Source organism: Pipistrellus hanaki (assembly GCF_964339955.1).
Source record: "Pipistrellus hanaki genome assembly, chromosome: 3".
Classification (NCBI taxonomy): Eukaryota; Metazoa; Chordata; class Mammalia; order Chiroptera; family Vespertilionidae; genus Pipistrellus; species Pipistrellus hanaki.
The window spans coordinates 1,227,989-1,238,940 of record NC_140505.1 but is presented as its reverse complement, the minus strand read 5'-3'; the positions used below and the strand labels follow the sequence as shown (position 1 = coordinate 1,238,940).

The 10,952-nt window shown below is 61.9% G+C and overlaps 1 protein-coding gene across 35 annotated transcripts in view; it reads right to left on the bottom strand.

The window, feature by feature from the left end:
* Positions 1–2,386: 2,386 nt before the first annotated feature.
* The window catches only part of CSMD1 (CUB and Sushi multiple domains 1), a 574,681-nt gene continuing 566,115 nt past the window's right edge, over positions 2,387–10,952 (bottom strand). For 3 of the 35 annotated variants that reach the window (XR_014794568.1, XR_014794578.1, XR_014794557.1), the window contains 7 exons: positions 9,886–9,930; positions 6,106–6,267; positions 5,552–5,664; positions 4,741–4,828; positions 4,167–4,299; positions 3,556–4,019; positions 3,161–3,459 (listed from right to left, as the gene is read on the bottom strand). Coding sequence is in view for 1 of the 35 variants with exons in the window: in XM_084878313.1 (XP_084734439.1) it covers positions 3,860–4,019; positions 4,167–4,299; positions 4,741–4,828; positions 5,552–5,664; positions 6,106–6,267; positions 9,886–9,930 (701 nt within the window). In the remaining 34 variants the exon portion in view is untranslated. Of the gene's footprint in view, positions 3,460–3,481; positions 4,020–4,166; positions 4,300–4,740; positions 4,829–5,551; positions 5,665–6,105; positions 6,268–9,885; positions 9,931–10,952 lie in introns of those variants that run through there. The other 32 variants (XR_014794550.1, XR_014794551.1, XR_014794558.1 and 29 more) reach the window with 32 other exon arrangements.

Here is a 10,952-nt window from a genome sequence, read left to right as displayed (position 1 = left end):
TTTTTATTTTTTTTTTAACAATTTACCTACATTAATCAAAAAATTACAGCATATTTAATAATTTTACAAATTCTTCATAAAAAATAGATCTCTGTACAAAAAGGTCTTTTGCACCTAACGCATGTCAGCAGCATGTGAGATGTCGGACGGGCGGTGACGGCTGCTCGCAGCGGCTCCTCCGGCCCCGCGGTCGGAGCTCCGTGGCGCGCGGGCCTTCGCAGGAGAGGAATTATTGCAGCTAGCCTGAGGAAAGGCAGGTGTGGGCCAAGCAGCAGCGTGGAAGCGCCTGAAGCACGGAACCGGTGTGAGCGTGGGCGCCCTGCAGGTCCCCGCGGGCTGGGGCCGCCTTCTAGCACGTTCCGAGGAGAGCCCGCTCCGGGAGTGACCCTGTCCGCGGAGCAGGCTCCAGACCCCCTCCCGGGGGTGACGCCTCGTCTGACGTTGGGGTTGGGGGCACCTGGCCTGTGTCCTGAGGGCAGAAATGGGGGGACAGACGCACGTTCGGGCTCTGAGGCCGGGCACCTGCTCCTGGTTTGAATGACTCACGTAGGCATGTATACATGTGTGTGCGTGTGATATGTACACCTAAGCTGTGGAGGGACCCTGTGCCCGCACACCCCGCGTGCCAGGGCCTGGCCTGGCCGACCTCGGGCCTGAGGGGGAAGGGGTGTGAGCTCCGGGGTGCGGGGCCGAGCTCCACCTGCAGTCGGTGGCAGAGAGACGGGGAGATTCAGCAGGACAGCGGGGGCTGCGGGGGCCACGGAGCCGGAGGGCGCGCCCGGGGGACAGACGGGCACGCGCTCGGCTCGGGAGGCGCCTGGGAACGGGGGTCGTCCTGTGAGCCCGCCGGGGACTGTGTTTGCCTTCCTGTTGGGCGCGGCCCTGCCTTTCCCCGGCAGCGGACACACCGACGGGCCGGACGGAAGGAGGCGGCTGTGCTGCCCCCGGGGAGGCCGCTGTGCCGCCCGCCCCGAGGCCGGCAGAGGGACGCCGGCCACGTGTGGAAGGGCCGTCAGAGCGCAATGAGGAACAGGACTCCCTCTGCGGAGCGGGTGCCCCTGGGTACGCGGAGAGGACATGGCTTTCCTGGAGGCCGGTGGTGTCCGCGCTCACGGCCGCACCGCCAGGCCCTCGTTCTGGCTGTGCCCACCCGGGGTCCCCTTCCTTCCTTCCTTCCTTCCTTCCTTCCTTCCTTCCTTCCTTCCTTCCTTCCTTCCTTCCTTCCTTCCTTCCTTCCTTCCTTCCTTCCTTCCTTCCTTCCTTCCTTCCTTCCTTCCTTCCTTCCTTCCTTCCTTCCTTCCTTCCTTCCTTCCTTCCTTCCTTCCTTCCTTCCTTCCTTCCTTCCTTCCTTCCTTCCTTCCTTCCTTCCTTCCTTCCTTCCTTCCTTCCTTCCTTCCTTCCTTCCTTCCTTCCTTCCTTCCTTCCTTCCTTCCTTCCTTCCTTCCTTCCTTCCTTCCTTCCTTCCTTCCTTCCTTCCTTCCTTCCTTCCTTCCTTCCTTCCTTCCTTCCTTCCTTCCTTCCTTCCTTCCTGCCAGCGCCTGTCCGTTACCACGACTGAGCTCACACCCGGCAGCCCTGAGGCCTCCCCCGGACAGCGGGAGCGGAACCCGGACGCCTCCCCCGGACAGCGGGAGCGGAAGACACGCTGAGCGGGGACGGCACCGTGGGGGCGGGGTCAGCTCTGGGCCCTCTGCCTGCACAGGGGCGTCCTGTCCTCACTGCACCATGGCGGGGCACACCACAGGACCGCAGTGCGGGGAGACGGTCCCGGAGCCCCAGCCACGCCCTGCGAGCCGCCGAGATAGAGGACTGCTCGCACGCGCTCGGGCGCACAGCGTGCCGCCCCGCTGTGGACACGCCTGGGCACGCGCTCCGGCGGACAGCGTGCCGCCCCGCTGTGGACACGCCTGGGCACGCGCTCCGGCGGACAGCGTGCCGCCCCGCTGTGGACACGCCTGGGCACGCGCTCCGGCGCACAGCGTGCCGCCCCGCTGTGGACACGCCTGGGCACGCGCTCGGGCGCACAGCGTGCCGCCCCGCTGTGGACACGCCTGGGCACGCGCTCCGGCGGACAGCGTGCCGCCCCGCTGTGGACACGCCTGGGCACGCGCTCCGGCGCACAGCGTGCCGCCCCGCTGTGGACACGCCTGGGCACGCGCTCCGGCGGACAGCGTGCCGCCCCGCTGTGGACACGCCTGGGCACGCGCTCCGGCGCACAGCGTGCCGCCCCGCTGTGGACACGCCTGGGCACGCGCTCCGGCGGACAGCGTGCCGCCCCGCTGTGGACACGCCTGGGCACGCGCTCCGGCGGACAGCGTGCCGCCCCGCTGTGGACACGCCTGGGCACGCGCTCCGGCGCACAGTGTGCCGCCCCGCTGTGGACACGCCTGGGCACGCGCTCCGGCGCACAGCGTGCCGCCCCGCTGTGGACACGCCTGGGCGGCGATGGGGGGGAACGCGTGGGGAACAGAAGCCTCGTGTGCTCAGACCCCGCGGCTGCGGCTCTGGCAGCAGCACCGCCTCCCTCCCCCGCGTCCCGGCGCCTGTGCCCGGCTGGGGCTCCCCTTCGCGCTCACACCCGCTCACCCGAGGGCGATGGCAGCTTCGAGATGAGGGTGCGTATGTACAAGGGGTGTACAGACCCTGTGAACAGTGTGTTTTCATCAGAACCTCAGCCATCCATCACACACTAGTGCAAAAATTGTGCATCCAACATTCTGCGACAGGACGGCCAACGGGAGGTCTGAGGACGGCCCGGGGACACGGAGCAGCTGGGCCCGGCGGCGGGAGGCCGGAAGGACGGCGGGGCGTGTGCAGGCGTGTGCAGGCATGTGCAGCGCCGGGAAGTGTCTCCGTCAGAGCTGTTTTGCCAAGTCCCCACGTGTGGTGCCGCCGCCCGGAGGCTGTGTCCGGGGCCCAGGCGGGTGGATGGCTCCCGCCTCATGGACATGGGCGTCGGAGGCAGTGAGTGCAGGGGGCGGCAGGCAAAGCTGGACAAGGGACTCCGCTGTCAGGATGAAGGGACAGGTGGCCGGTGCTCAGAAGACTCTCCATGCTCTGTGGACACTCACATGATCTGTAGACACCTGCACGCTCTGTGGATACCAACATGCTCCGTGGAAACTCGCACGCTCCAGGGACAGCCCGCACACTCTGTGGACACCTGCACGCTCCGTGGACAGCTGTTTGTTCTGTGGACACCTGCGTGCGACGTGGACAGCTGCACGCTCCATGGACAGCTGTGTGCTCCGTGGACAGCTGCACGCTCTGTGGACTCTTGCACGCTCTGTGGACACCTACATGCTCTGTGAACAGCTGCACGCTCCGTAGACACCTGCACCCTCTGTGGACTCCTGCACACTCTGTGGACAGCTGTGTGCTCCATGGACACCTGCACGGTCTGTGGACAGCTGCATGACACCTGCACGCTCCATGGACAGCCGAGTGCTCCGTGGAAACCTGCATGCTCCAGGGACAGCCTGCACACTCTGTGGACAGCTGTGTGTTCCGTGGACACCTGCACACTCCGTGGACAGCCGTGTGCTCCGTGGACACCTGCACGCTCCGTGGACACCTGCACGCTCCGTGGACTCCTGCACGCTCCGTGGACTCCTGCACGCTCCATGGACTCCTGCATGCTCCGTGGACAGCTGCACGCTCCATGGACAACCGTGTGCTCCGTGGACACCTGCACGCTCCGTGGACTCCTGCACGCTCCGTGGACTCCTGCACGCTCCGTGGACAGCCCGCTGCTGGATCGGGAGGGGAGGTGGAGGGTGGCTGCGGCCAAGCCGGGGAGGCCACGGCACCATCAGGCTTGCCCGTCCGAGGTATGGCTATGGTCCAGGCCCGCGCGGGGCTATACCACGGTGCACACCGTGTTCAGTGTCGTGTCGAAGCGCACGGCCTTGGCCTCCGTGGGCTTCAGGTGCGTGTCGTACATGGGGTTCTCGAAGGAGGCCTGCCCGTTGCTGCTCTCGTGGCCGGCGTAGCCGTTGTACTGAGCTTTCGGTCTCGTCCTGAGGGAGGAGAGGGAGAGGTGAGCGGGCCTGGCTTCCAGAACAGACAGTGAGCGTTCCCGATGCCGGAGCACACGGCTCGCGACAGCACACGCACGTGCGTGTGAGCGGGGACGATCGCCCGGCACACAGAGGCGCGTGGCTCACCTGTGTTTGTAGAGGTAAAACGCGAACCCTGACAGGATGAGCGCGAAGAACGGGACCAGGATGGCGGCCGCCACGGAGCCACTGCTGGTGCCCGGGGGGCGGTGCGCGGCGTCCTGGTCGGAGCTCAGGGCGTCTGAGGAGAGAGGGACACGCTCACGCTCACACACGCGGGATGCATTTTAGGGACACGTCCTCATGCTAGCAATTCTCAGCCTGTGGGTCGTGACTGTGTCGGAGGGTCGCCTAAGACCATCGGCAAACACAGACACTTACATTACCATTCGTAACAGGAGCGGAGTTACAGTCATGAAGCAGCCACGACAATAGCTGTGGTTGGGGGTCACCCCCACAGGAGGAGCGGGCTGTGTTAAAGGTCCCGGCCTCAGGAAGGTGGAGGACCGCTGGGCTGTGCGTTTGCTTCCCTCCCTCGTCTCACACCTGCTCGTGGCCCCATCCTGTTCTGTCCCTCCGGAGGCCTGGCCGTTCCATCGTTTCTCAGCGAAACCCCATGCAGGCCAACGTGTCCGCCCCCACCCCCAGCCCCCACCCCCGCCCCGGGAGGCCGGCCGCTCACCTTGCCTCTCGAGCTTGAACTTGCCGAAGTCTTCCCCGCGCACGTCACCTTGGAAGGTGAACCCTCCTCTTTCGAGCCCCGAGGAGACCTGGGGGCGGACGGGAAGGAACAGGCAGGGCACTGAGACCCCTCCCCGAACAGCCGTTCTCCGGCTCGGGGGTCACAGGCCGGACGCCACTGCCGATTCCTCAGGTGGAACTTTCCGCTCCCCCTCGGACCCGCTGTGACTCCAGCCCACACCGCTGCTCACTGTGGGCCGCCCTCCTCCTCGTCCCACACCTCCCCGAGGGCACAGACCCTGGGCCCGCCGAGCCCACGGCCGGGACGCCCGCCTCCTGCCACGCACGGCCCGGGGTTGCGGGGCGGGTGCGCCTGTGCCTGAGCCGACGGGGACGGAGCGCCATGGCTCACGTGCAGAGAGGCGGCGGCCCCTGCTGGTCTGGAACCGGTTGCTAGAACGTTCTGCACGGCCACCGAAGGCCTCGGAGAGCGTGGCGGCCACACGGGGCGAGCGGGGCCGTGAGCAGGGCCTGGCCTGCGCCCTCTGCGTCTCCATGGGGATGGTGCCCTCCAGCGGGAAGTGAGGGCCGAGGCCGCCCGGTGGTTCTGGTCAAGTGCCTTCAATTCCATTACTTTTGAACCCAAAGCGAGCGGGGCTGGTTTTCAGCACTGACCCCCCCCTCACGGCTCCCCAGACGTGTCCCCAGCCGCCACGCCTCTGCAGTCAGTGACACTCAGAACCCGCCCCCCGCCCCCCTTCCCCAGCCATCACAGAGACCCGGCACCCCACCCCCATCCCAGGGACACTCACGTAGCCGTCCAGGCCCCAGGGGTCGCCGTCAGACTTGCTGACAAACAGGTCCGCAGGCCCCTTCGCCTGGAAGGCCCTGAGCAGGAGGTGGGCCTCCTCCTTCTTGTAGACGCCTGGGGAGAGCACAGGGCTGTCTCAGGGCGCCCGCGCGGGCCAGGGGCTCAGGCCGGCGCCCGGGGCGGGGGGGGGTGGGGGGGGGATGGGGTTCGGCGGTGACAAGCCAGAGAAAGGAAACTGTGATTGTTATTTTAAAAGGAGTTGTTATTGATCTCAGAGAGGAAGGAAGGGACAGAGAGAAACATCCATGATGAGAGAAGCAAGGACCGGCTGCCTCCCGCACACCCCAACTGGGGACGGCACCCACAGCCTGGGCCTGTGCCCCGACCGGGAGTGGAACCCTCACCTCCTGGGTCATGGGTTGATGCTCAGCCACGGCCACGCCGGCCGGACTGGTGTGTGACCCCTCCGCTCCCCTCAGGTCCCCGAGCTGAGCCGAGGCCCCCGGAGCCAGCACTGTGTTGTGGGGTCTGTCTGTCCTTCACCTCGGGGCCTACCTGTCAGCCGCAGCTCCACCTGCGAGGCGGCGGCGAAGGTGGCGTTGACGCGGCTGCGGGAGGCGTTGAAGCTGTCCACCGTCAGCGTGGCCGGCTGCCTCTGCCCCAGGTGCTCGTAGTGCCCCCGCCACACGGAGCCCACGGAGAACACGTCCGAGGGGACTGAGGGCGAGACACGGGGTGAGCCGCGTGGAGCCGCGGACCGGGTGACAGCTGAGCAGGCCGCGTGTGCAGGTGGCGACCCCCAGGCCCGCCCGAGGGCAGGGTCTTTGCGCTCAGGGTAAGACCCAAGTGCACGGGGGCGGGGAGGGGGGTGTGCGCGCTGGGAGCAGCCAGCCCGTGCCTGCCACTTTGGGGGAGGTGGAGGGTGTGTCGAGGAAGCTCAGTGGTTAGAGCTCATCGGGCTTAATAGGAAGAGTGCTAAGCTGCCCCAGGAATCACGGCTGACGTTTTAAAGCATCCAGCTCCACGCTGAAGGGCAGGGGCTCAGAGGGCTGATGGTGACAGGGGTCAGGTCTCCTGCCCTCACAGCCCGAGGGGTCTCACAGCCCAGCTCGGGCCCAGACCCCTTAGGGAGGACCCGGCTCTGCTTCCTGAGGTCTTTATCTACACACGGAGCCACCGCTCTCCTCCCTCCCCTCTCCCTCCTCTCTTCCCTGTGTGAGGACATCCCACCACGGGTAAGAAGTTAGACCCAATGGTGTCACATATCTGTATCTATATATCTATCCATAAATCTATAAATCTATTTATAAATCTATATAACTATATATCTATAAACATATCTATCTATAATCTATATATCTATTTACCTATATATTTATTTATAAATCCATATATCTATTTATCTATATATCTGTAAATATATCTATCTACCTATATATGTATATATCTATTTATCCATAAATCTATATACTATTTATCTCTCTCTCTATATAAATATACCTATCTATAAATGTATCTATCTATAAATCTATATATCTATTTACCTATAAATCTATATATCTATTTATCTATATATCTATAAATCTATAAATCTATACATCTATTTATCTATATATGTGTGTATCTATTTATACGGCATGTATCTATATGTGTATATACACACACACACACACACACACACACACATAATTCAGAAAAAAAGGCAAATGTCTTTTAAAACTTTAAAATTCACCTCGGTCAGGAGAACTGGCAATGATTATTGAAACATTCTCTTTTCCCCACTATTATGAAAATTAAACCACTTTTCCACATTCCTGCCAGCAAACGTGTACGAAACACCGCCGCTCTCACAAGGTCAGACGCCCCGCCTTCCCCAGGGCAGCTGCCGCAAGCTGGGCCGGATCCCGCCCCGTCCCCGGCTTCCTGCCCGGAGGGGCCCACGCTGAGTCATTACCGAGACCCTCGGCGAGTGGACCCTCAGGACGCACCGTCCACGCAGCGCAGGGCAGACCTCCGTCTGCAAGGGCCACTCGGACACTCACAGCTCCTTCGTGGGCCACACAAACCCTCCCCTCCGCGTGAGCTGCTCTGTGTGGCCAAACGTGTAATTACCTCGCTCTGCTGCTGGGCTCGGCCAGGCCACAGGATTCTGCGGGCCTTACCCGGCCGGGGCCCAGGTGTACCCGTCCCTGGCTCAGGGCTGTGCACACCGAGGACACGGAGACAGAGCCCTGGGCCGCCTCACTCGCTGTCCCCTCGCCGTTCCCGCCTCCCGGACAGGCCGCCCTCAGACCCGGCCCGCAGCACAGGGGCCCGAGCAGGATGAGGGAGTCACGGCCACGTCCCTAGCAGACCGACCCCCGCCTTCACCTCCTGAGGAGTGAAACAGGTGCAGGCGGAGGCGGCACTGAGCAGGGACCGATCGCTGCCTCCTCCTCGGCAGCCGCAGTCCCTGACCCAGTGCACGGCCACACGCCTGCGTCTCCTGTGTTCACATCAACAGCCTGTGACATGACAGCAAGCCCGGCCTGTGAGGCTCCGTGGCTGAGGGACGGGAAGGTCACGGTTTGATGCTGATAGTTCCGCATTTCCAACCAGGAAGGTCATGGTCGACCTAGGAACCAGGAGGTCACGGTTCGATTCCTGGTCAGGGCACTTGCCCGGGTTGTGGGTTTGATCCCCAGTGAGGGGCGTGCAGGAGGCAGCCGATCCATGGTTCTCTCTCATCCTGGATGTTTCTGTCTCTCTCCCTCTCCTCTCTGACACCCATAAAAACATTTAAGAATTAACAAGGTGATACCACGATGCTCTCTCTCCCTGATGAGACACACCTCGGAGTGGCTGTCTGATGGCAGCCCTTTGAGAAACTGGCCTTGGAGGTGGAGACGGAGCCCAGGAGCAGGGCACGGGGGGCAGGGCTGAGCGCGGCCTGTCTCCAGGTGTGACCGTCGGCCATGCGGGGCGGTGGGCGTTGCGGGTCCTGTCACCTGACGCTGAGGCCGTGACTAACGCAGCAACATGGAGGCGTGGAGACGGGTCGCCTCCATGGAGACCCCCGTGCCTGCGCACTCCCTCCGCCCGGGGGAGCGAGGTGAGGGCGGCCATGAGCAGGCATGCACCCCCTCTCCCCCCCATAAAAAGGAAGCTGATATTTCAGCCTCTCCAACCAGAAACAAGCCAGACACTGACAACCACAGCCGTCCTCCGCGCAGGGCCGCTGCCGAAGAGCCTGGACTTCGGCGCTGGGTTTGGAAATAACATCGGGATAGAACGGCCCAGGTTTTCTTAAAGTCGTTTTTACATCTCAGTGTGTACACGAGGGCATTCCTTCATCCTGGTGGGACCTCTGCCTCGTCCGAGGAGGGCGTGTGTGACACAGCCCTGGCCTGACGCACTGGCCCCGGAGGCCCCGTGGAGGAATCAGGTCTAAGGTCAGGGCCCAAGCCCAGGAAGGAAATGCCGGGGAAGCGCCCTATGACCCTAGGATAGTGGCCGGCAAACTCCTTAGTCCGCAGAGCCAAATGTCAACAGGACAACGATTGACATTTCTTTGGAGAGCCTCATTTTTTTTAAACTTAAACTTCTTCTAACGCCACTTCTTCAAAATAGACTGGCCCAGGCCGTGGTGTTTTGTGGAAGAGCCACACTCAAGGGGCCAAAGAGCCGCCTGTGGCTCTGGAGCCGCAGTTTGCCTACCACGGGCCTAGATCGTCTCCAAGAGGATCTGTTCTGTGTAAAAGCTTGACGTACACGACCACGGGGCACACCGCCCGTTTAAATCTTCCCCCGGTACAGAGGGCAGAGGGGCTGAGGGGAGGGAGGGACGCCTGCCCAGGGCACCTGCACGGGTGTCTCTGATGGGCCGTGTGTGCCTTAGGCGGGCCCCGCACACAGCACAACGCGCTGGCTCAGAGCGTAGGAGGCCGAGGACGCCTGGATTCCGGAGGCGTGTGGGAGAACACGGAGCTACACTTGTGAACAGCGCCCCCCTCCCCGAGCCCGCGGGCCCCGTGCCTCGCTCCCTCCCCGCCCGTGGGGGGCAGGCTGGCCACCCTCTTTAGAAGGCTCTCCATTATACCACAGCGAGTGCCAAAGGCGTGTCCCTGTCTGCCCACGGAATGCCCGGGGCACCTTCGCAGGAAACCGTGCGTCTGGTTACCCCGACCACGGCTGTGACAGCGAGAGGAACTGGCGTGGCCCTGGTGTTGGCAAGAACCGAATCGTGAACTTGGGGGTGGGCTTGTGGCTTCGGAAACCGTCACCAGCGCCCCGCCGGGCGGAGTGCCGGGAGAGCTCGCCGCGAGACGGGACCTGCGACTGGTCTGGGATACAAACCTGGCGTTTTAGTAACTGTGTCATTAACTTCTCCCACTCCTTTACCTACAAGCAAAGAGACAGACGGTCATTTCCGAGGCGGTGGTTGGGGAATAAGTTTGAAAAATGTCAAACTGAAGCAGCTTTCTTGCTCCAGATTTCTTGCGTGTACACGGTCGGCTCATCTCCTCCGTATCCATGGCAACCCCTGTGCTCCCTGCAGCAAGTCCTGCGGGAAACCGGGCGGGCCTAACATGTGTGTTTCTAACACGTGTGTTTGGGTTTCTTGTGCTATAAGAGAGAGCCTTGCAAAGGAGGGTGGTTGGTCCATGTCTGACTCCCGCCTGGGACACGCCGGCCCCAGCCCGAAGGGGAACAGAACAGCTGAGATGCCGTGACTTCCCTGGACGCCAAGCCTCCCCGCCCGGTGACCTGCCCGTGGGCATTAAATGCCACCAAACCGTTTACCTTGGTCTGTCAGGTTAGATTTACTCAAGCTCTCCTAGGTTTTCTAGTTTTGTATCAAACTACAAATCACCACCTTTAAAAGTCTGTCTGCTTCTATTTCTGACGGAGAAAGGCGAGGGAAGGTGCCTGAGGACTCCGCACAGAATCACAAGCTCCCGGGAGGAACCGGAACGGGGGCTTTGTGCACCCCGAACCTTTATTGATGGTGTTTGGTCCTCATCGTGCACAGAATCTAAGGTGGGGGAACCCGGAAGGTCAGCTCTCATCAAGTCTGACCCAGAATTATGGCCCTCATTTGAAAATATGCAAATTGGTGTGCAATTAATGCATCGTTTCCATGCTAATAGCTTTTGCAATTCCACAGGTAGAACCAGTGTCCAGAGCCCATAAACTTATATCCCACCACCAAACAGTTCATGGTCTCATACTCACAGGCCCTGGTTTAATATGCACCGAGTACTTGGTGACCTTTGTCCCTTTTCATTAAAAATGCAATTTTCCAAATATATGTGTTTCTTTCTTTTAGCTCGCACTGCTTTTCTTCAACCAAACAGCCTTTCTCGTCGGGTGAACGTGTGATTTGCATCTGTCCTCAGCCTCCGCCCCCACGGCCTCACACA